This window comes from Carlito syrichta, unplaced genomic scaffold (assembly GCF_000164805.1).
Source record: "Carlito syrichta isolate Samal-C Ts95f unplaced genomic scaffold, Tarsius_syrichta-2.0.1 Scaffold135578, whole genome shotgun sequence".
NCBI lineage: Eukaryota > Metazoa > Chordata > Mammalia > Primates > Tarsiidae > Carlito > Carlito syrichta.
Genome location: NW_007079674.1, coordinates 172,615 through 195,566, shown reverse-complemented (window position 1 = coordinate 195,566; position 22,952 = coordinate 172,615). Strand labels below are relative to the sequence as shown.

The 22,952-nt window shown below is 43.4% G+C and overlaps 1 protein-coding gene across 1 annotated transcript in view; it reads right to left on the bottom strand.

Annotated features, from left to right (window-relative positions):
• The window catches only part of SAMD4A (sterile alpha motif domain containing 4A), a 106,728-nt gene that overhangs the window by 54,476 nt on the left and 29,300 nt on the right, over window positions 1-22,952 (bottom strand). Inside the window, exon 3 of the mRNA XM_008049401.2 lies at window positions 1,962-2,225. Within this exon, the coding sequence (XP_008047592.2) occupies window positions 1,962-2,225 (264 nt within the window). The remainder of the gene's footprint in view (window positions 1-1,961; window positions 2,226-22,952) is intronic.

Below are 22,952 nucleotides of genomic sequence, written 5' to 3'. Positions count from 1 at the left end.
GATATTTTGGCTTTATTCCTAAAACAGGGATGGAACATTTATTTAACTTTTCTCTCATTCATTCCTCCTTAAAAAAACCTGCCACCTTTCCCTAAAAATGGCAGCCACAATGAGCACATTTACCTACTTTGAGAAAATATCTAAAATGTGCATAAAGGCTGAGAGAGAGAGAGAGAGAAAGAGAGAGAGAGAGAGAGAGAGAGAGAGAGAGAGAGAGAGAGAGAGAGAGAGAGAGAGAGAAAGAACAAGGCAAAGAAATTAAAAGAGAGAACGAAAGAAAGAAAACAGACATCCAAAAACCAGACAGTGCGACAAGCATTCTTCTCTGGGAGAGACGCATGTCCTGGTGAGCGGCCTTTCTACGTGATCTTCCTTGCCCCTCAACAGAAAGGCCAACACCTCCTCCCCACTGAGTTGCCAATCAGAACTGCCACATCCGCTTTCTTGGAGATGTGTTGTCCAGATGCTGATCTCCACCCAGGAAAGAAGCTAGTCAAAAGCAATGGCCGTCTCAGCCTTCCTTGGTCCCTCAGGTGTTTTGATGCCCAGTTGACAGAAGCCAAGACAGGCTTACCTAGAGGGACTGTCATTCATCACCTGGGGCTCAGCTGCTTGGACACAGAACCATGTGGCACAAACTCAGAAATGGGCTTTGTGAGTTTTCCAAAGTGTGATGTCGTCCCCCAAAACCATGAAAGGGAAAGAGGATACACCTGCCCTTCATGCCAAAATGACCCATCGTTTTTGCTACCTGTTAAATATTAATACCTCTAGGGACCCATCTATATCACCAAATGAAAACATCAAGATACACTGTGGGCCCTCAGCACAGGAACTATCACTGGAGGGGTGGGGTGGGGACACAGAGAGGTTACAGGCCTAGGTAGTTGGGAGGAGGATTCAAGGAACATGCAGGGAAGTGGCTTCATTCCCAGGGTCAACAAGCTCCATTTTTCAGCCTGGTGCTCCTTTGCAACATGTGTCTGGGCAGGGGTGGGCATGTTCCCTCTGCATGGCCTCTGGGAAGGGGGGAATGGGCAGAGCTTCCTAAGTCGGCACTGATTGTTTACAAGAGGAAGTGCGGGACTCCTAATGCCAGCAAAGAGGGTGCTCTTAGAGCCTTCCCTCAGCATGGCAGTCCCTGACGCGTGGCTGGTTATTGTTCCGCCATCCGAAATTGTCATTAGTGCATCTCTGTGGAGCATCTTTACCTGAGGGCTTCCCTAGCCCTTGAATAGCTGGAGTCTAAAAATACCCAATGCATGCATCCTCTTTGTACCTATCGTGAGTAATTTGGAAATGTCTCCTGATAAGTATCTTTAGGTTCACAGGGCAATGCAGGGACATTTATTTACGCTGCACCAGAGGTCTTTGTCACCTGGATGCAAATCTGTTCTCAGAATTAAGACACTGTCAGAGATTCTCAGTAGTATTCTCACATCCCTTAAATAGATGCAGAGGAAAAGGTTTAAAGGTTTTTTCGGATATCAAAGAAAAAAGAGAGAAAGGAAGCACTACTGCGATTCTGCATTGAGATAGATTAAAAGAGGAAGGAAAAAAAAAGCTCTTGTGGTTTGTTTTTCTGAATTATTGACAGGTCCCTGGCCACATCAGTGGGTTAGAAGGCTGGAGTGGCTCAGTATCTTTATGAACAGAAGACGCTATCGTTGTTTATCATTGTCAGCTGTGACTCATTTAATTGTAAGTTAATGCATTGGGGAAAAAAGAAAAAAGGGTGTTGCCCTCTCACTCCGGTTCCTGTTTCCCAGGCTTTGTCAAGAAGCACTGAAGGCCACTCGGAGCCCTTTCTGCCATGGTCAACCTGGAGTTCTGGAAGGATAAACGCATGAGCTGGGGGAGGGGCGGGCTCCTTTTCTCTCGCTGACTACCTCTCCTTTTACCCTCTGGACTCCAATCAAGAGGGGGCTCTGTCCCCGGTGGGTTCTCATTTCATCACTCACCTTTCATACCACTACCTTCTTCTTGGAATGTGTTACGAGCAGTGGTCTGATCTTCTAAGTGTTCACTCCCACCACTTCCTGAAGAGGCTACACTGCTTTGTGGAGACAGGGGGGCATGATCGGATGGGAGGCACTGGGGTCCTCTAGCTCGTAAGTCCTCATGAGACATCCATCCATGTCCTAGAGGCTGGTTTGGCACATTCATGGGTGGGGTAAGGGACACAGATCGTTTCAAAGGACTGTGGTGTGCCTGGCCTGAGAGAACTGGAAAAAAAAAATAAAATGAAATAGGTTATTCCCCCCCCTTTAGCGTGGGACAAAGAAGAACCCACAATACCTTTTAACCCTGAGAGATAGCACTGACTCTCTCTTAACTCCATCCATGGTCACAGCAGGTTGAATATGAGCCTGGCATGGTCCTTTTCTTCGGGATATGCTGTCTGTGCCTCTTGGTGGGTTGGGTTTCTCAAGGAGGCCAGACCTATCTATAGTCCTTACCCATCTGGCCTTAGCCTTCATGGGTCTGGATCTGGTTTTGGTTCTAACCCTAGAAATCAGGATTCGCAGCAGTAGGCCCAGACATCAGGCAAGCTTGAGAGCCTGGCAAAGTGGCCATCTGCCAAAAGTTAAAAGAACATGTGCTGATTTAAAAAAAAAATACAAATTCTGACATTACCCATGCCATTAGGGAGAACGTCTTGAAGGACAGGCCAGCCGGTCCTCGTTGGGGGTCTTTGCAGGGCTGAACTAGGAGAAGAAGGTGAACTAGTCTCTCCAACGAGGACTCAGGGAGCTGTCACCTCTGAAGGGTGGCATGAGCTCAGCGAGGGGCCCAGTACTAACGTGACCTTAGGGAACAGGACACGGGCAGCTGTGGGTGAAAGGGCCGATTCTTCTAGGGCTGTTTCTTTTCCTTGGCCTCACAGGGTAATGCCAAACGGTGCCTTGCAAACACTTCCAGGTAACAAGGCCTTCATTCAGAAGCTGGGGGGGGGGTGGCGTCTCAGTAAGCCGGGAATGGTTTTTACCATTATGTACGGCCCTTCCACACAGTGGGCAACAGCTGCGTAGCCCCCGCCTTTAATGTCTTTTCCAGAAAACTAGGAAAAAGCAACACAACTCAGAGAACTAGCCAAATTAAATTGAAGTCATTCAAGGGAGGGATTTAACCAAAATCCAAGCCGAGGGAGCCGACGTTACTCTTGGTTGGTTTTTCTGGGTGTGTAAAGTGACAACTTTACAAAATAAGTCTATTCATAACATTCTCTCAGCACCAGTTCCTGACAGGTCTGGTTTATTTTGACTGCTGTTGTACTAACATGGAATGGAGCCACATGCATTTTAAAACATTTTTCAGGGAAGCCATTAAATTCCGTCTCAGGCACTATCCCTTCCAGTGAGGCATTTGCTCTCCCAAGTTCAGATCAGTGCTTCTTTGTGGGCATTTATCTTGCTTTTCAGTAAGCAGACTGGGCACCCCCACGGGGAGAGGTCCTGCTTTTGGTTAAACTGCATTTCTGGTGGGGCAATACCCACATAAAGACCTGTGCAGCAGAGTATTGTGCTCCCACTTAAAAACATAAAAGACCAGAGTCAAAAGGTCAGGTGTTTCTGAAATGTGCATTTGGGATGGAAGGGTGCTGAGGCTGGTAGCCACTGAGCCTGAGAGCCATGGAGTTCAGGTCTCAGCTGTCAAGGTCTCCACGTGGCCTCATGTGGCTAGAAGGGCAGGTGAAGGGGGAACAATCAGAAGGGTTGGAAACTTCTGTATTAACAAAGAGGGAGTTGTACCTGTATCTGTATCTATAACCTGAGGAATTTCTAATTTGGGTCGATTCTATCAAAGGCAAGGAATGATCATCTAAGTTAAAAATATGCAGAGATGGACAACTGTTTAAAAAATATTGACCCCAGCAGGTTGAAACAGCTTGCACTGCCACTACAGAGACTAGATAAAAAACTATATTTAAAAGGCTCCCTGGAAAATGCATTGCTACCTGGTTGGATCAGAATTAACAAGGAAAAAAAGAAAAAAGAAAAGAAAAAAGCAGAGAAAGAAAAAATAAATAAAAAGGAAGCAGCAGCAAAAATGAAGAGAAAAGCCAATAGGAAGAAAAGTCAGACATCCAGAAAATCCATTTCATGCCTGTCTAAGTATTTATATAAAATTGGGCAGATTCGTTTAGGGCTGCCTTGAGTGCTGGGACATTCCAGCTTGGACACTTTTGCTTTCTGGGACCTCTGCAACGATTTCAGACTATCTGGTGGATGCTTTGAGGGTTGCCTGCCAGGCAAGCCCCAAGCAAAAGTGAGGGCTCCTCTGCATGGCTGGAGTGAGAATGAGTCTGAAACCATAGCAACAAGCCTTGCCAAAGAGGGGCACACACTCCGTGTTGGTGGAACCCTTGGCACCTAGGCTGATTGAGTGGTCCTAACGGAGTAGGGAGCCAGTCAGTAACAATGGATGCTTACTGCGAGGTGAGTCCCCATCTTTGTTTGGATGCTGAGAAAAATATAATATGAATACATACTTGCTGTTGAATTCCATCATTGCATGGAGCTAATTTGCTTCTTCCAACCTCCATGATTTTAAAAAATCCATGCTATCACCTCCAGTGAAGAGTATCCTTTGGGGAAACTGTCAGCTATCTGAAGACTCCGCTGGCTAGTGAGCCCGGAACTCAATGTTTACCTAACTTATCAGGCTTATAGGGATTTGTACATAGAAACCTACACCCATTTCTTCACGTTTTTCTGAGTTTAACTGAAGTCGTAGGGGATGTGGCATGTACTTGGCCTCTGCTTCGAAGAAAAAAAATCAGTGACACTTGAAGTGCCAGGGACTCTTCCCGATGATTTTCTACTAAAGGCCTCACCTCGTCCATATCACAATGGGAGTCTCCCTTGCTTTCCCCGGCTGCCACCAGACTTGGGAATGTCTCCCCATGAGCCACCCTGCTGTAGCAACCAAGCACAATGCCTGACGCTAAGCTTCAGATGTGCAGAGAGGACCAGAGGTTTAGAGCCAGGCTGAATGCCACACCAAAATCAAAAGTCAAGCTGGGAAAATGCCTCATTTCTCCTAAACAGAATGGAGGCCTGTAGACAGTGCAGGCTTGTCTTCCTGTGGGAAGAAGACAGAGGTAGGTGACAGGTGACTAGCCAACAGTGCCACTCTGGGGTGCAGACAGATCTTCAAGTCTAGACCACAAAGTCGATTTTGGTGTGGCCTCTTGTGCTGGAGTACTTTGGCATAAAGTGGCAGAGGAAATAATATCATGGGCAGGAAGAGTTTCTAAGAAAACAGGCCACGCAGTTGTGGAATTAATGAGGTGGCCAGTGGCAGAGTATGGTTGCTCTGTCCTCTGACTCCCCCCGCCCTTTTTTAATGAAGAAAACTCATCTGGGTTAGGTGTGGTGGCTCCTGCCTGCAATTCCAGAACTCTGGGAGGCCGAGGCAGGAGGATTGCTTGAGTCTAGGAGTTCGAGACCAGCCTGGGCAATACAGTGAGACCCTGTCTCTACAAAAAATAATCAATTAGCCAGATGTGGTGGTGCACTCTTGTAGTCCCAGCTATTCAGAAGGCTGAGGTGGAAGGATTGCCTGAGCCCTGGAGGTTGAGGCTGCAGTCAGGCATGATCCTGGGACTGCACTCCAGCCTGGGTGACAGAGGGAGTCTGTCCCAATAAGAAGAAAAAAGAAAGAAAGAAAGAAAAAGAACTCATCTGAAGTGATGACAAATAAAGGAAGATATGGGGACATTCAGGCCACACAGACTTCTGAGAAGCTCTGTACCAAGAAGTTTCTGAATATTCCTGCTTGTTGACCGTCGTGCAGCAGACAACAGCTAACAGTTCACTTAGACTTAAGCTGCCCCAAAGTAATATTCAAATGCTGCAGAATTAAGCACATCTTAAAAAAAAATTTCAACTTAGATTAGAAATTGGCAAGTCCCAGCAGAATTGAAGTCCTAAATTCGTTCTGTGTTGGTAACTTTAATAATGGTATGACCAGAGGGACAGTGTATTTCAGGATGGATTCGTTATATTGAAGATCATGCTTAAATTACCCCAGGGAGCAAGATTGTGCCTCTCTTGCTCTTAAAACATGGAAACTAAAGCTTAATATTGCATACGGTATACATTCAATACTGCTTGTATTTTTAAAAATCTCTACGAGAAATTGCAGGTGTATAGCACATATATGTATGCAAACATGTGTCATTAGGGTACCATAATTTTTGGAACATTTATAAATTCAAGTTAGCCAAAAGCAAAGAATAAGTGTTGAGTAAGTCTAGTTCAAATATGAAAACAGTAACTAAAAATAATCTTGCTACAGCAGTTGGGCAGTGTGATGGGGAACTCAGAGGGTCTTATCATCAGGTGATAGAGTTGGTGATACCATCAAGACCTGTTGATTTCTCTGACTTCAAGGCTGGAGTGCAGTGGCACGATCACCGTTCACCGCATCCTTGACTTCCGGCAATCCGTCTGTCTCAGCCTCCCAAGTAGCTGGGACTACAAGTGCGCACCACTATGCCTGGCTAAATTTTAAATTTTTGGTAGAGAGGAGGTCTTGCTATGTTGCTCAGGCTGGTCTCAAACTCCTGGGTTCAAACAATCTTCCCCCACCTCAGTCTCTCAAAGTGCTGGAAATATAGATGTGAGCCACTGTACCTTGCTATATCCTAGAATCTTTAATGAGACACTTTTCCAATGTGTTTTTTAGGAGGAAATATGATACTTGACTCCAGATACTGTTCTATCTTTTTTCTTTTCTTTTGAGTCAGAGTCTCACTCTGTTGCCCAGGCTGGAGTGCAGTAGCATGCTCACGGCCACCGCAGCCTCGACCAGCTGGGCTCAGGCGATCCTTCCGCCTCAGCCTTCCAAGTAGCTGGAACCACAGGTGTGCGCCACCATGCCTGGCTAATTTTTTTGATATTATAGAGACAAGGTCTCGCCATGTTGCTCAGACTGGTCCTGAACCCATGGGCTCAGGCCTCTACCTCCCAAAAGGCTGGGATTACAGGCGTGAGCCACTGAACCTGGCTCAGCTTCTGTTCTTTTAAGTATTTTCTTTAAAGCCTGGAATTCAGATTTCTTTCCCAGTTCCTTTGGCCAACCTTGACTTGGTCTTGATTTTTATTTACTGAACTAAGAGTCAGGAAAAGAATTTTTAGAACATGAAGTACTCTAAGGAAAAGTTAAGTACAACTATCTTTTCAGCCTCCTAATATGAGCAATAATAGGTTTTATGGATAGAGGAAGGTTTGAAATCCTGGCCCAACTATCTCCTTGGTTCATTATTAGGTTAAATATATGCCTCACTGTCAAGGAGAATCCACAGAAGCAAACACTTTGGATAACTAAGCTCAAATCTCATACCCAGACTTCATCCTAACCAACTTTCATGGAGTTCTTTTAAAGATACATTGCATATTTCTCTGCTCTCCTTAAATTCACACACTGAATGCAATTATGCTTTAAACATTATTGCTATGAGCAGAGATTCCTAACATTGTAGAGCTGAAAGCCTCCTGAGAGGTGGTATAATTCAGTAAGTCCTACTCAGGGAGTTGAGGGCCCCTGGGTAGTAGAGAGACCTGAAAAAAAAAAAAAAAATCCCTATGCACACCAAGCCTTGTTAGTGGATGAAGTACTGGGTTGTAATGATGATTTTTGTTTGTTTGTTTTGAGACAGGTCTTGAGCATGATCACAGCTCACTGCAGCCTTGACCACCTGGGCTCAAGTGATCCTTCCACCTCAGCCTCCCAAGTAGCTGGGACAATAGGAGCATGCCACCATATCTGGTTAATTTAAAAAAAAATTTTTTTTTGGTAGATATGAGGTCTTTCTGTGTTTCCCAGGCTGGTCTTGAACTCCTGGGTTCAAGTACTCCTCCCACCTCAGCCTCCCCAAAGTGCTGGGGTTACAGGCATGAGCCACCATACCTAGCTTCCATAGATGATTTTTATGTGTATGTGGAAAATGTCTGAATTAAGACAACATCTATTAATTTAAATTAATATAATATAAATTAAAAATCTATGCTGAGTACACGTATCTTTTATCTTTTTTCCAGCAATGAATCTAAAATACAATTGTTTTAATGGGATCACAATTTTTTAAATCTTAGTTATTAACTTACATGATCCATATGTACTACTGGTCTAGGACTTTCTCATTTGACAGAGATGATTGCTACTCTGTGCTGTCTTTGTTGAGTGAGGCTTCCCTAGGTAATTTAGGCAGCCTCGGGAACTCTTGGCTGTATACCTTTTCCAATGATAATATTTCCTCAAGTTCAAGTCAATCATTACCTTCTTGTTACCATTCTGCATTTCCATCTATTTCAAGGCTTAGTGTTTTGCTCTAGAGTCTAGATAATCTATAGGGCTGAAGATGTCAGAAATTTGACCTCTTTTTGAATAAAGGCATTAAATATTCCCTTATTCCTAATACCGTCCTCTTTGTCAAACAAAGGTTGTGCTCTCAACCCCAAGCTGGGCTCTGTGCCTTCATCATGCTCTGAGTCCAGCCACATAGAGATAATTTGCAACTTTAATCATTTTTCTTCCTAAGCTAGTCCTTCATTTTAATTCAAAAAGCTGCCTTTCTCACAGAAAAACATATGCTTCGTTAAATTTTCAAATTTCTAGATGCTTACATGATAGAATTCAATCCAATAGCTAGCACAACTAAACCTTATAAAAGTAAGTCACTCTAATTTAGGGATTTTAAGGTAGACTGAGGAGACCCAGTGTTTGCACATTATTTTAAAATACGCACTTAGAACTTTTTCCCTGACTGGAAAGGTCCTGGTCAGTTCCCTATGATTCAGGTGATATCTGCACTGTGTGTCCACATACTTATGACAAGGTGGGGCCGGATTTTGCTTAAATGCAGCTGATGGTGTCCTGTAACAATATTTTCTAGACTTACTCCCAAAAGAAATGCAGAAGTATCAGTAGAACCTTTGCTAAAAATGCCAATTTGAGGCTTCACAACATGGAATTCTTAAGTTTTGCTATAGGAGATGGTTTGATACTTGTCAAGTTAAAGAGGAAAAAGCTCAGCTCCCTGACAGTTATCAAGAGGTTGTTGTTTCCAGGGACTTGGGAGGGGGCTAGCGGGGGGGTTGTTTCTGTTCATTCCGTTAGGCTGAGGCCCGCTTGTCCAGTAGTTTCAGGTTCCATCCCATACATTTCTTCTGAAGACACTGGTTTCAGAGCATCTAAGAATTACCACCAAAGACTTTCGATTTCAAAGAATGGTGTTCTGCTAACACCACTTGCATGAATAATTCCAGGCATTTGCTTTAAAAAAAAAAAGCAACATTTGAATCTAGGTTCAGTGGTAAAATGCCATTAACCTCTGGGTTCCTCTTCTGTTGCTGGTTTTGTGGTGTCACAACCAGTAATCTGAGGCCCTGTGGTGGGAATCTTTGGGGAAGAAAAGATTAATAGTACTGCAAGAATACATTTTGAAAAATACAAAACTGGAGTATTTGATCAGTGACATCATGCACAGATAGATGTTCCATTTATGACCATGTATAGATCTGTGTAAATAGGGTGGAGGGAGGGGAGGAGGGGGGAGTATTAATTACTAAGGTTAAAAGTAGCATGCTCTGCCATCACTGCTTCAGGGAATAGATTAAAAGTCAATCTGGAAGGTTCAAAGCCTCAACTCTGCATGCTTGCTCTCTGCTTCTTGTCCAAAGGTTTGGAAAACAGTGCTGGGTACATCTGGACACCAGAAGGCCGCACCCCCAAGCAGGCTTCAGATACCACTTCATTCCGGAGGAAGAACAGGGAACACGTTACAAAGCAAAGGTGTGGCTGGTGGACAGGATGTTCCCGAAAAGCTGAGGGAGGAAGCCACATACTTTCTGTGAAGAGAAAGTGTCCACTTGCCTATGCAAACCAAGCCAAACCAAGACTCTGGAAGAAGGGAATGCTGCAAAGAACACCACAAGGCTGACAACACACATGGCTAAGGCTCTCCCCCATGAAGTCTCGTTTTCGTACAGCACTGACATGGAAGTGTTCTGACGCAGGCACAAGCACCCGGACAGGCTGTCCCAGCCACTGTGGTGCTTGTCACTGGTGTCAGCTCTGATTACTCCATGGCAGTCTCAGCCTTTGGGCACAGCAAAGATGTCTGTTTCTGCCTTCACATTATCACTTAAACATTTGAGCTTTTAAGAAATAAATTAGAATGTTTCTGGCAGACTTTTATTACTACATTAATCTTTGGTACATTTCATGTGTCTTCTTTTGTAAGTTTCTATAATGGCAAAACTGGGTGTCATCTCATAGAAAATCTATTTTAGATAACTGCTGTTTGACTTTACATTGTCATTATTTATGAAATAAGTTAGACAAGAAGCCAATACGGATGCTTTTTATAGAAGTCAGCAGAATCTCACCTACCATTGAACTTCAAACCAAGCAATCCTAAAAGGCAACTGCTCCTCCCTCATCCTCTCATTCTATTCTAGCCACACCAACGACATCAGCTATGGAAGCAATATGACACCTCGGAGGCAGATGTTTAGGCCAATTCAAGAGACTGTGGGATAGACCCAGCTATTTCTAAATCTCCTGCATGTTGGATTAACTTCTGCTTTCCTGTGTTGTTGCTTTCTGTACATAGTCATACCCACATGCACTTGACCCTTAGGGTTTGCCCATGAATTTCTATCCACATAGAGAATGAAGAGATGAGTTTTGTCAGGACTGCAGAATGACTCCTGTAGTTTATGATACCAAGTAAATAAAATAATGGAGTTAAGCAAATGGCCAGAAGTGAATCTGGGCAGTATTTCCTTTTTGGTTTTCCAGTGTGTCTGTACAAATGTTTCAGTTACTACGTATAGGGAAGAGAGACAGAGAAAGTCAGAAAGCTGGATGTTGGATAACAAAACTCTCCTCCTGTTTTCTCAAAAGATAACTCTCAGATGGTAAGTGTGTTCCATCAACTCACACGCCTGTCCAGGAAGCACTCCTGGAGTCTCTGCCGTATGCCCATGCCATGCTTGGCTGCTCCCAGGCTGCGGCCAGAGTATGGGAACCAGCAAGACCGCCTAAGTCTGGAACAATAAATAGCCAGAATTTCATGAGTGAGCAACCAAGACCCTTTCAGGGCACTGGTCCAGTGTCACTAAACAAATCATCAGGAGATCCTTTAACATCTTGTCACCACCAGCAATACTTGTCTCAGAACCAAACTAAGTACTCATCAACAATTGACAAAGGAATGCACACACCATGGAATACTACAGTCATAAAAAGAACAATATCCTGTCCTTTGCAGCAACATGGATGGAGCTGGAGGACACCATACTAAGTGAACTGACATCAAAAAAGAAAACCCAGCATTGGATGTTCTCACTTATGTGTGGGAGCTAAATGGATACAAAGATGGAAGTAACAGATATTGGGAACACTAAAAGGGGCAGTATGAAGGTGGAGAAGGGTTCAGAAGCTACCGACTGGTACAATGTTCACTATTTGGGGAATGGGGATACCAGAAGCCCAATCCCCATCAGTATGCAATATACCCATGCAACAAATGTGTGCCTGTACACCCTACATCTCAAATTTTTAAAAAAATTTTCTTTTAAAAAGAGAGTGGGTCAAAAATCGCTTGAAGAGAGCTAACAAAGAATCTTTTTAAGACCTTGTCTACTAGCCCTTGTCTCGAGCTAAACCAGAGGCAAGATCTTTCCTATGCCGGAGCTTGAAGCCTCCCAGACTCCAGGGAGCAGTGGTGCTCAGCGATCCGGCGAGGACGGGCCTCATGGGAAGATACCTCAACCCTAGGCCTGCTGGCCCTTCATTCAGCAGCCAAGTGCATGGCCAGTACCAGGAATTCGCCGAGCGCGAAAGCCCTAAACTTTGCTTTGATCAAACAGCAACCTTTCTTCTCTTCTTTCTGGTTGTAGGAGAAGAGTTATAAATGATTAGAAATGTGTTGTGTAGTCCTAATTCTTAACTTAGCTTCTCCATGAAAGAATGAGTCCCAGAGATTCTCAGCACGGCTTCTAGCAGGGCAATTTACTGATTAGGGAATTGGTTCTTGTTTTCATTAAAGCATTCAATCTACATGTCAAATGTAACAATACGCAAAAATGACCATTCAAAAAAACCACAATTTGAGCTTCTACTGCTAATTAGATGATTTTTTGTTGTTGCTTTTGTCAATTAGGAGAAATTGGATGGTTCAGGCTCTCCTGGCTCCTTAATTACATTTGATTGAATAATCATGTGATTCCAACAGGCTTGAGGCTCCACACACCCCATTCCCGCTTTCACTTCACCTGCCTCTTCCCAAATTCTAAACTGTCACCACCTCACCCTGTGGGGGTTAGAACACGGTGAGATTGGTTCTGGGTTTGTAAAATTGATTTACTGTGGTCTGTAATTACACATAACGATTTGAATTTTTGACTTGGCACTGCATTTTTCATTTAAACCGTACCGTTCTTCTCCACCCCAGAGAAACAGCATTTACGTAATTGCTCTCAACTCATCTACTTGGGTATTATAAATCAGTCGTGCAATAAAAGACTTCCAGAGACACAGCAGGCCCGAGGTTCCTGGCATAACTCAGCGCCCAAGACTGTTCCAGTTTAAGGACAGGAGTTGAACTGCATTCGTTTCTTATTGGATGTGAAATGGAGAGGGCTGGCTGGAGCTACAGATCCCTCTGTCTCATATCCAGTAGGATATCTAGGCAGCAAGGAGAGCAGGCCATGAGGACAATCAGGAGGTCTGGGCTGAGCCCAGATGCCTGTTCAGATCCAATGTCTGGTTCTCTCACCTGATATACAAACTAGGTTGTGTGTGTGTGTGTGTGTGTGTGTGTGTGTGTGTGTACACACACATATCTATATGTCTTATAAACCACTGATCCTTCTTCACAGATTCTGTATTTGTGAATTCACCTGCTTGCTAAAATGTATTTGTAACTGCTGTCGATGCTCACAGGCTTTCTGTGGTCACATGCAGACACAGACAAAGTAGCAGAACAGAGGTGCTGCCTGCACCTGCTCCCACCTGAGGCTGAATAGGCAGTGCTCTGCCCTCTTGTTTCAGTTCTCCTAATGTAACAAGTGTCCTTTTTGTGGTCTATTTAGTGGTCTATTTTTCATGTTGTGCTTTTGGTTGGTGACTTTACTGTTTAAAATGACCCCCAAGTATAGTACTGAAGTGCTAGCTGGTGTTTTTAAGAGCAAGAAGGCTGTCATGTGCTCCATAAGCATTCAGGCATGAATTAGTGTTTCTGACTGTCAGTTCAATAGCAATGAATCAATAATACAGAGTAAAGAAAGCATCTTTAAGCGGAAACACACATAAAACATTCTGATAAATTGACAAAAATGTTGTGGCCAGAGGCTCACAGGAACCTAGCCTTGTGTTTCCCCTAGGAGCACTCATTCAGTGTTCAGTAATTCTGTGTTCATAGTGACTTTATAGAATGTAACCGCCCACAATTATAATGAACTATATGCATATACTGATACACATGCTTCACTCTACTTCCCATCTTGTGAGTCACCACATTTTTTTCCCTCTTCCTTGGTTTCACATTTAACCTCTTTTGAACCTTAAGAAAAAAAACCTGATGCCCAGGTCCCGTTTCAGATTAAGTCATTGAGAATCCTTGCATGAGGCCACAGCATTCATACTTTAACATGCACCTGGGTGGTTTTAATAGCTAGACAGGGCTGAGAACCACCATGCTAGGCTGCCTTCTCACCTCAGTATTTTCTCCCAAACTGTGTCCCCCATTCTATACATTCCAATCAGCCCCAAATTGGCTGCTGCTTCTGCTTGGTCTTAATAAAATGCTCCAAAAGAACAGGAGTTACCTTGGGAAATTTTCAAGTGGCTTTGAAAAGACAAGATCCTAACTCTCACTTCTCCCACCAACCATTAATCTTATTTTCTTTGGGTTCACTTGAAAAATTTTGCTCAGACTCTTTAGTCCAGGATTTTATCACTCTTGCCCAATTCTCCATATAAAATAAATGATATTTTGACACCAGAGTTCCAATCCAAATGACACCTGGGCAGGAATTCCTGGAGACTTCCTGGACAAATGTTTTGACTCCTCGGCAACAGTGCCTGCCTCTTATTGGGGTCATTTTTACTCTCACTAAGCAGGAAGTACTGAGGGTCAGCCTCAGGCCCCTTCTGAATGTGAATCAGCAGCAGAGAGCTCCAGGCACATTTTCTCTTAGTCTGGAAATTCAGCTGGTGAGCGCACACCTGAGTCACAAATAGCATGAAAGCATGTTCGATCCATGGACCAGTAGCACGGCATTACCTGGGATCACGTGAGAAAGGCTGGCCCTTGGGTCTCATCCCGGGACCAGTGACCACACACCCAGCTCCTTATACTTCTATTGATGTTGGGGTAGACATCAACCCAAACAGAAGAAGCCAGCTGGAGTGAGAATTTGGGACTGGGTTTGGAATTCATGCGACCCTCCTGTGCCTCAGTTTTCCTATTAGTAGATATCAAAGGCGACATTATGGGATTGCAAAAAATCCAATCATTTAATGTACATTAAAGTGTTTTGCAAATTTTAAGGTGCTACAGAAATGTGAGTTAGCTGTCAGAGTGAGAATACCCCAGCATAAACCAACACTGTTTATAGAACAATTTAGTGACATTCATACAGCATTTTTAGAATACTACATGTGGCATGAAAAATATTTCTGATTACTTTATAGTGTTTCACAGTTTTACAAGAGGTAAATTTTCCCCCATGGTCCATCACACCAAAGAGGAAGCGCACCTTGTTCTTTCAGAATCCTTACCTATACTAGGCTGGGCATGGTGGCTAAAGCCTGTAATCCCAACACTTTGGGAGGTCGAGGTGAGCGGACTGCCTGAGCCCATGGGTTTGAGACCAGCCTGGGCAACTTGGTGAGACCTCATCTCTACAATAAATCAAAAAATTAGCTGGGTGTGGTAGCATGTGCCTATAGTTCCAGCAACTTGGGAGGTTGAGGTGGTAGGATTTCTGGAGCCCAGCAAGTCGACGCTGGGGTGACCGTGAATGTGCCACTGCACTCCAGCCTGGGCGACGGAGTGAGACTCCAACTCAAAAAAAAAAAAAAAAAAGTGCCTTGCAATACCAATAGAATAGCCAAGCCAGGTAAAGAAGTTCACAGCTGTTCACCAAGGACTAGATTCTGGAGAAGGAAAGACACTCACATCATTAGTTCCTATTCCTGACTTTCTCAGCACTTGTTTTTCTGCCACTTAGGTTCTATTGGAAGGGTGACTGACTGAATGAATGATCTGCCTCTTGCTGTTTCCTTCTTACCTGCCCTGGGCTGAGGGTACTGTACTGTTATTTTCTCAACAGCAACCCAAAGACCCATCCTTAAGGACCATTTTTCTCAGTCGTTTGTCCTCTGAAGAAAAGGCCACATGGGAGTGGATACTACAGCATCCACTACCATTTGCCAGTGTCAATGATGTACCAAGTACATGGCTAAATGTGCATATACACTGTTCTATTTAGTCCTCACTTTACATCTTATGAGGCAGGTTCTGTCAGTCCTGGCCTCCAACCTCCACTTCACAGATAGGAAGCTGAAGTGCAGATAGGACAGGAGACTTCATAAAGACCAGGCAGCTAGGAAGTGGCAAGAGCTAGGTTCAAAACCCAAGGTTCTCTGACTTGCGAGCCCGTGTTCTTAAGCTCAACACCATACTGCTTCTCATGGCAGGAAAAATTCTGGGGCTTAGACTATTGACTCTGACTCTGAACAATTGATATCCAAAAACTTAAGTCCGCTAGCTTCTCAGGGCCTTAGTTGCTCACCTGGAAAACAGTTAAAACAATGATAATACCTATCCTACCCACCTCCCAGGGTTGCTGTGGTGGTTCTATGAGTGGATGGTCCCTGCATCATCCATCCATCCATCCATCCACCCATCCACCCACCCATGCATCCATCTTTCTGTCCATCCATACATGCATGCAAGCATGTATCCATTAGTCCATCTGTTCGTCTGTCCGTCCATCCATCCATCCACCATTTGCTGAGCATCTGCCTTGTGTTGGGCATATGCTGAGCACTAGGAAGGATGATGATGGAGTCCCACTAGGATGATGCGTGGGAAGATGCCTTTTGAACTGATAAAAAATATTAGTTGTTACTTTCCTGGAGAAAGAGTTTAAGTTAACCTCCTTTTTATGTACTCATTCAACAAACAGTTGAGTGTCTCTACGCATAGGGTACTGTACTGGTCACTAGGGCTGCAGATATCACAAAGAATATACATAAAGGACAGGGCTGCACAGATGCAAATGGTATGTTCTGTCACTTATTAAGCCATCACCTTCTATCATTTAGAAACATACGGCAGCTAGGTGCTGCAAGGCAGTGTTGATATTCTAAGGAACACTTGGCATGAAGGTGAAGAATTGCTGAAGAAAGTAAAAACTGTGGGTGATTTCAATTTCAATTAATTTTCCACAGTATCTCAAGGGCTAATAAGTGTTTTTGAGGAGGTAATAATGCACCAGGACCAAGAAATCATATGAAAGTCACAAAAGCGATTCTCTTTATTTCTGTGGTAAACATACTGTTTCCTTGGCTGCAAGTTGGCTACTCCAATCATTTAAAATCCATGGCTCTGAGTAGCATAAAGATTCCCTGCAATTGAATTAGAAATCACCTGCTCAACCACATGGAAAGTATCTCTCTTCCATTTGGTCTTTCCCCAAATGGTTCACAAAGCTTATGGTTTTGGTCTTGTGTGGGTGTTCTGAGGGCACAGTTAGGCAACTAACTACATTTAAAAAGTCAAATTGGGATCTTTTTCTTTCAAGTTAAGTACTGGAAGAGCAGCAGACTAAAAGAAACAACCTAGACTTTTTTCCCCTTTAAAAATAGAAGCTAACCATGATGTCTCCCTAAATGAAAAGCTGTGCTTCAAGAATGGCTCCCGCGGAAATGCACACTGACTCACCAGGTACCAGATGGGGTCGGTATAATGCTCTTCAGTCCTGAGTCACACCCTCAAGAAAATTGGTAAAGAGCAATGCCAACATTTTATTGAAAAGTAGGTGTTGTTGCTATGGTTTAGGTGTCCAACAGAGTGGGTCCTGATGGCATCTTAAAGAAGGTGCTACATCTTCTGAGCCTTCCCTTCAAGAGCATTGTTTTCAGAAGATTGGAAGGCATTAGTAACACTTCAATTTCCCCCTCTTGCTTAGTTACTCCTGATTTATCCAAAAATTCTGCTTTAAAGCAGGCAGCGACATTAAAAATATGATTAGACGAATACCTTCTAATCCATTTTCTTCACCATTTTATCAGTTTAAGAATCAAAGACCTAAAGAGATACAGCAATTGCCCAAGGTCTCTCAGCAAAATCGATGTTGAAGCTAAGACTAAAGCTCGCATGTTTTTGGTCCTCATTGTTCTTATATCAATGGTCATTTGTTTTCATATCAATTGATAGAGGGGTAGAAAAAAGTCTGTGATCTAAAACAGATAAACCCCCATTTAACACCAGAGTTATACACTGCAGGTCCCAAGTGTTGGGGCTGACAGATTTGTACAAGTTTTAAACAGTGAAAGCGAAACACAGCAGGAACATCCTAGGATCTCAAAAAAAACAACTGTATGTCATAGGAGCTTTTCCAGAATCAGAGCTGTCACATCTTCCTCCTGGGCTGAGATTTTCCAGGTCTGGGCACTCTATCTACCAGTTCTTTTCATGGAAGTCATCTACCACTCAAGACAGGTTATAGCACCCTCTCATTTTTGCCTAACTGGTCAGAGGGGACTGCCACCATTGATAAAAGTCAAGCATTGTTTGCAGACTGGAAAAAGCAACACCTTCTTCAGCCAAAGTGGGAGTCCCATGGAAGACTCGATTCTCTAATAAATTGAATCCCATTAGTCAGTTTGGACTGTCATTATTTAATTCTGCGATTTTTATTATGAAAATACATTTATGCACAGGTTTACAAGTGGTGTGTCTATATGTGGACTACCAGAAGCCATCACTTATCTACCAAATTCTATGATAAATTGTCCTATTTGTCATTTGAAAAGACTGGGCTAGAGCTAACACCCTAAATCAGCAAGGTTATGGGTAGAGAGTCACTCTCACATACTGCTGGTGGCAGGATTAAAAAAAAAAAGGAAAAGACTGGGCATTTTCACAGGGATGTCTCTACGACCTGGGCCTTAGAGATGGCTATTTAGTATTAACTGGCACCTTATAACAAAGCAGAACCATAGGATCTGATACTTTAGAGCCTGAAAACATCTCCAGGCATCATTTAATCAGTCTTTTTGCTCTTCCCAGCCTCGTTTCTGGGTAAGACAACAGAAATGGAGGGGGGTAAGTTCATGGGCTAAAGATGTCATTGCCGAGAACAATGAGCTCCAGAAACAAGTTCTAGGTCTGCTTCCACCTGGCAACGTGATTGACAGGCAAGCTCTTCCTTTCTAAATGCAGAACTTATTCTGTTAGACACAGGCAACATCTTGCTAACAGGAGTTATGGTGGGAAGGTCACTATCAGGAAAAGTGGGAACTTGAAGAGGAACCTCTAGAAAGGTAACGGTATTTCAGACACTGCCCATTAAAGATTTTTCTTTGAGTAAGACAGATTTATCCCAATTTGAAATCAATGCCTCTGAATAGTATGAAGTTTTGTTTCACGGCCTATCCTCAAAGACTGAAATAATTATGAATAAGATAGTTATTATTTGTTGGGTATTATACAAAGAGGTCTACATACATACCATTCATTTGAGTGCACATTGACCCATTTATTCATTCAACAAGCACTTATTGACCATCTATGCCAGGCAGTGTTTTGAACAAGGGAATACTGTGGTAAACAAGGCAAGGTTCCTGACCTCTATGAATTTATATTCTAGTGGGGGAGAGAGATAATAAACAAGTAGAAAATTAAAAATTCTGCCAAATCATGCAAATGTTATCTCTGTTCCTTCTTTTTGAAAACTCACTAAAATGATGGCAAAAGCATGAACCCATAAGGACAAAAAATACAGGAGAGAAGATGATAGGAGATGACTGGGTTATCAGCAGACAACTGGAGTCAACAAAATGTTGGAAGCTGGAAAACAGAAAGACATGGGGGGACTGAGTGGTCCAAAAGTGACACATGTGCTTACAGCAAGGGGACGCATGACAGTTCACGCTGCAGAACTTCCAAGAAACTCAGGTCTTGGAGACCAAGTACCTATGAAGGTAGGAATGCAGGGAGGGATGAAAATAGGGGATTTGGGGAATGTGGTGCTAAACCATTCCTAGACAACCTGTTTCTGAGTTGAGGTATCATGTGTAGGAAAAAAAAGAAAAGAAAATAGGAGGTTAGAATGCATGTCTATGGTACATAGAGGACCTTAGATTTTTTTCCCCCTGCCTCCCACAATCTGGTGACAGTCATCTTAATACCTTATTCCAAACAGTCCCTGGACTCTGGCAACCAGGCCTGTATCTCCCAGGAGAAGCTGGAGGATTCCTCTAGGGATAATGGGCTAGTTCATGAGAAAATAACTGCAGATGATAAGAAATGTGAGCCCCCGCACCCCAAAAAAGTCAGGCTAGCTTCCTACTTGATCTCCCTGTGGTGAAATCTATACACACAAGGTTCTAGTGCCTTATTCTTAAATAAAAGGAAAGCCAAGAATCAACAGATAACTGAGGAATACTTCTTGCTTGAGAGAAAGAGTCCAGAACAAAGAGAAAAAATAAAACTCCAAGGAAGCACAGACAATATTGGGAGCAGAAGAAAAACTCCAAAAATCAAATGCAATATCTTCAGAGAGAAGACTTTGTATCCATGAAACAAGAATAGGATGCAAAACAAAAAGAAGCATTCAAAGGACAATAAAAGAACTCTTGGAATTTGAAAATATAGAGATTTAAAATTATATAGTAGGTTTGAAAGATAAAGTTATAGGAATCACCTAGAGAACAGAACAGAAAGATTAAAAGTAGAACAACTAGCTGGGCTCGGTGGCTCAGCCTGTTATCCCGAGCTTTGGGAGGCTGAGGTGAGTGGATTGCCTGAGCCCGCGGGTTCGAGACCCACCTGGGCAACTTGGCGAGACCTCATCTCTACAATAAATCAAAAAATTAGCCGGGCGTGGTAGCATGCGCCTGTAGTTCCAGCTACTTGGAAGACTGAGGCGGGAGGATCACTGGAGCCCAGCAGGTGGAGGCTGCGGTGGCCGGGAGCGGCCACTGCACTCCAGTCTGGGTGACAGAGTGAGACTCCAACTCAAAAAAAAAAAAGTAGAACAACCAAAAAATAAAAACAAGAGAGCAAGAGTTAAGGAAATCAGTAGATCCATAGAGAAGAGCTATTATCTGATTTAAGGGAGTTATTTAAGGAAAGATGGAAAAATGAGTGGGAGAAAATTAGTTTTTATATTTGAGAAAATTTCCTAGAACTGAAGCAGCATGAATTTTTAGCCTGGGAGGGCTAGACTGAGGGTAACCAGCACAGACAGGAGTAAGAGGATAGAAGATGCCAAGATGGTTGTCTTCAAGAAAAACATTGTACGTAGGCCCAAAGAGGACTTTTGCAACCACCTATGAGTGGCACTTATTACCCCTTTTTAATGTGAGGAGATGACGGCCAAGAGAGGTTGAGTTATTTCTTCAAGGTCATAGAGCTAGACATCAGTGGAAATGGGACCCAAACCCAGGTTGATCTGATTTCAGAGTGTGTGTTCTAAACTGCAACTTCATATTGTCTGAGACCTTTCTGGACTGTGATTCTGTTATCCAGTATATGAGCGACCCTGCCAGATCTGTGCCACTAGCACATGTTCTGGAATGAACCAGAGTACAGAAAAAAAAAAGAATGTCAAGAAGTAGATGGTCATGTATCTCAGTTCTTCCTTCAATCCTAGAAACCAGGTCATCTGCATGGTTAGATTTGGGAGTAGTGGATCAGAGTTGGGGCGATTCTGGAAAATCAGGTTCAACTCTGAACTACAGGACTTGAGGAAAAGCAAACTTCTCCAGCACCAAAGGAAGCTTTCAACCCTACTCTGCTGTGGGCTTAGGGCTATGATTTCCAATGGGACCCTAGTGGCCATCTCGGACTCATTTGAGGTAGGAATTTCAGAGTCCCCACTGGACAGACTTGACATTAGGATTCTTTAGATTTAAGCTGACGATGATATCAAGCAGGCCTCTTCTAGAGTTCTGATGGCTTAGCCAAAGGCCCATTCGAATCCTTGCCAGTCTGAAGGATTCCAAGAGGCTGAGTCTAAGCTGACTGATCTAAAAGAGAGAGGGGTACAGCGGAGAGGTGTTCCTCTGAATCCTTCCCCAGAGTAAGGATTCTTAAGTGAACCACCCAGCAAATACTTCATTTCTCTCAGTCTATGCCATTTAGGGTGGCAGAATGGTCTCAAAGAGTTTACATGTCTTGGAGTTAAAACAATAACAACAACAACAACAAAAAAACACAAAACCGACCTGCAGGCAAAAGCAATCTCCTAGGTGAAGGAAGTCCAGCAGTCCTTCTACACAGTCGCACCATTCTGTGAGTTCAACCTCTGAATGCATGAAAGCTTCTTGCTGCTAAGTCATTACAGAGACCACCACAAATGCAAAGCCTTAGTGAAGGAAAGAAGCATGTCTTTTTCTTGGCCACCATGTGGTTATTTTCCCAGTCATGAAGTCCCAAAAAGTAGACATGGAATCCTTTCCTTGCTCTGTTTTTTAAGAAAAGGCATTCGTTTCTTGTGTTGCCCTTTCTAAAAAGTTTGTTCATGCAACTTCAAAAGAATGGAAGGCGGCTCTCACGTGACATGTAGACGTGAATGAAGAGATGGTCATGAGCATGACCCCCACGTTGCATGATCCCAGTTGAGCACATAAAGAGCTTTTCTCTGGGTAGCTGCTTCTCCAGTGCCCCATAATTAGCCTGCTCTCTGAACTGCATACAGATTGGGTGGCTGGGGGAAGAGGAGCAAGAGAATAGTTCTAGAAGCAAATAAAAATGATGCAGCTGTCTCTGGTGAGTGAGAGGGACACAGGGAGAGAGAGGGAAGTGGGGAGAAAGAGAAGGGGTGGAGGGAAGGAGGGAGACAGGGAGAGGGAGGGAGACAGAGATACACAACAGAGAGAGAGAGAGAGAGAGAGAGAGAGAGAGAGAGAGACAGAGAGAGAGAGATCACCAACAGAAAATTGGGAAACAGCTGTGCCCATACAAAGCTACAAAGTTTTTGATTCTTTCCCACAAATCCTATAGGTTGGGGGAAAAGCCTTCAAGCAACATATCATTTGCTTACAAGACATCTACTCTCTCTGAGTATAGACAATCCTTATTTCTGCTAATATGCATATCTTGAATTTGGGATCTGCAGCTCAAGCCCACTTTTAGGGACTGGCTTACCTCAATCACATTGTTGGATTCAAACCTCCAAACAGAGACACTCTTGGGAGTCAAGAACTCTCAGACTTTGAAGTTTATTTAGCACATGGTGTTTTGAGATTCTAGGTGAGCCACACTGCCAAAGGTAAACAAATGTACAAATGTGGTCATTTTTACCCAAAGATGCTGTTATTGTACTTGCAGTGGGGTCTTGACTTTTCGATTAATACTTGTATATAACTTCAGCTGGGGTTTTAAAATGCTGTTAAACCCAGTAGAGTTAATGACAATATCACAGGCACAGAGTCATTTCTTAAGTAATGATGAACATATGTGAACAATACCCTTTCTTACACTCTCACTCCCTAAGGCCTAACGACTCCACCCACATTCTTCCCACTTTCCAAGCATGCTGCAGGCTTGAGCTTTCTCCCAATACATTCTGGGGTTGCAGTATCCTGGCCAAGTGCTCACATCAGCGTCTCCTCAGCAAGTTCTCTCTCTGTAGCTCCTGATGGATTCAGGAAGCCCACTCTCTGTGTTTAGAAACACCACGGACGGAGGGGTGGGG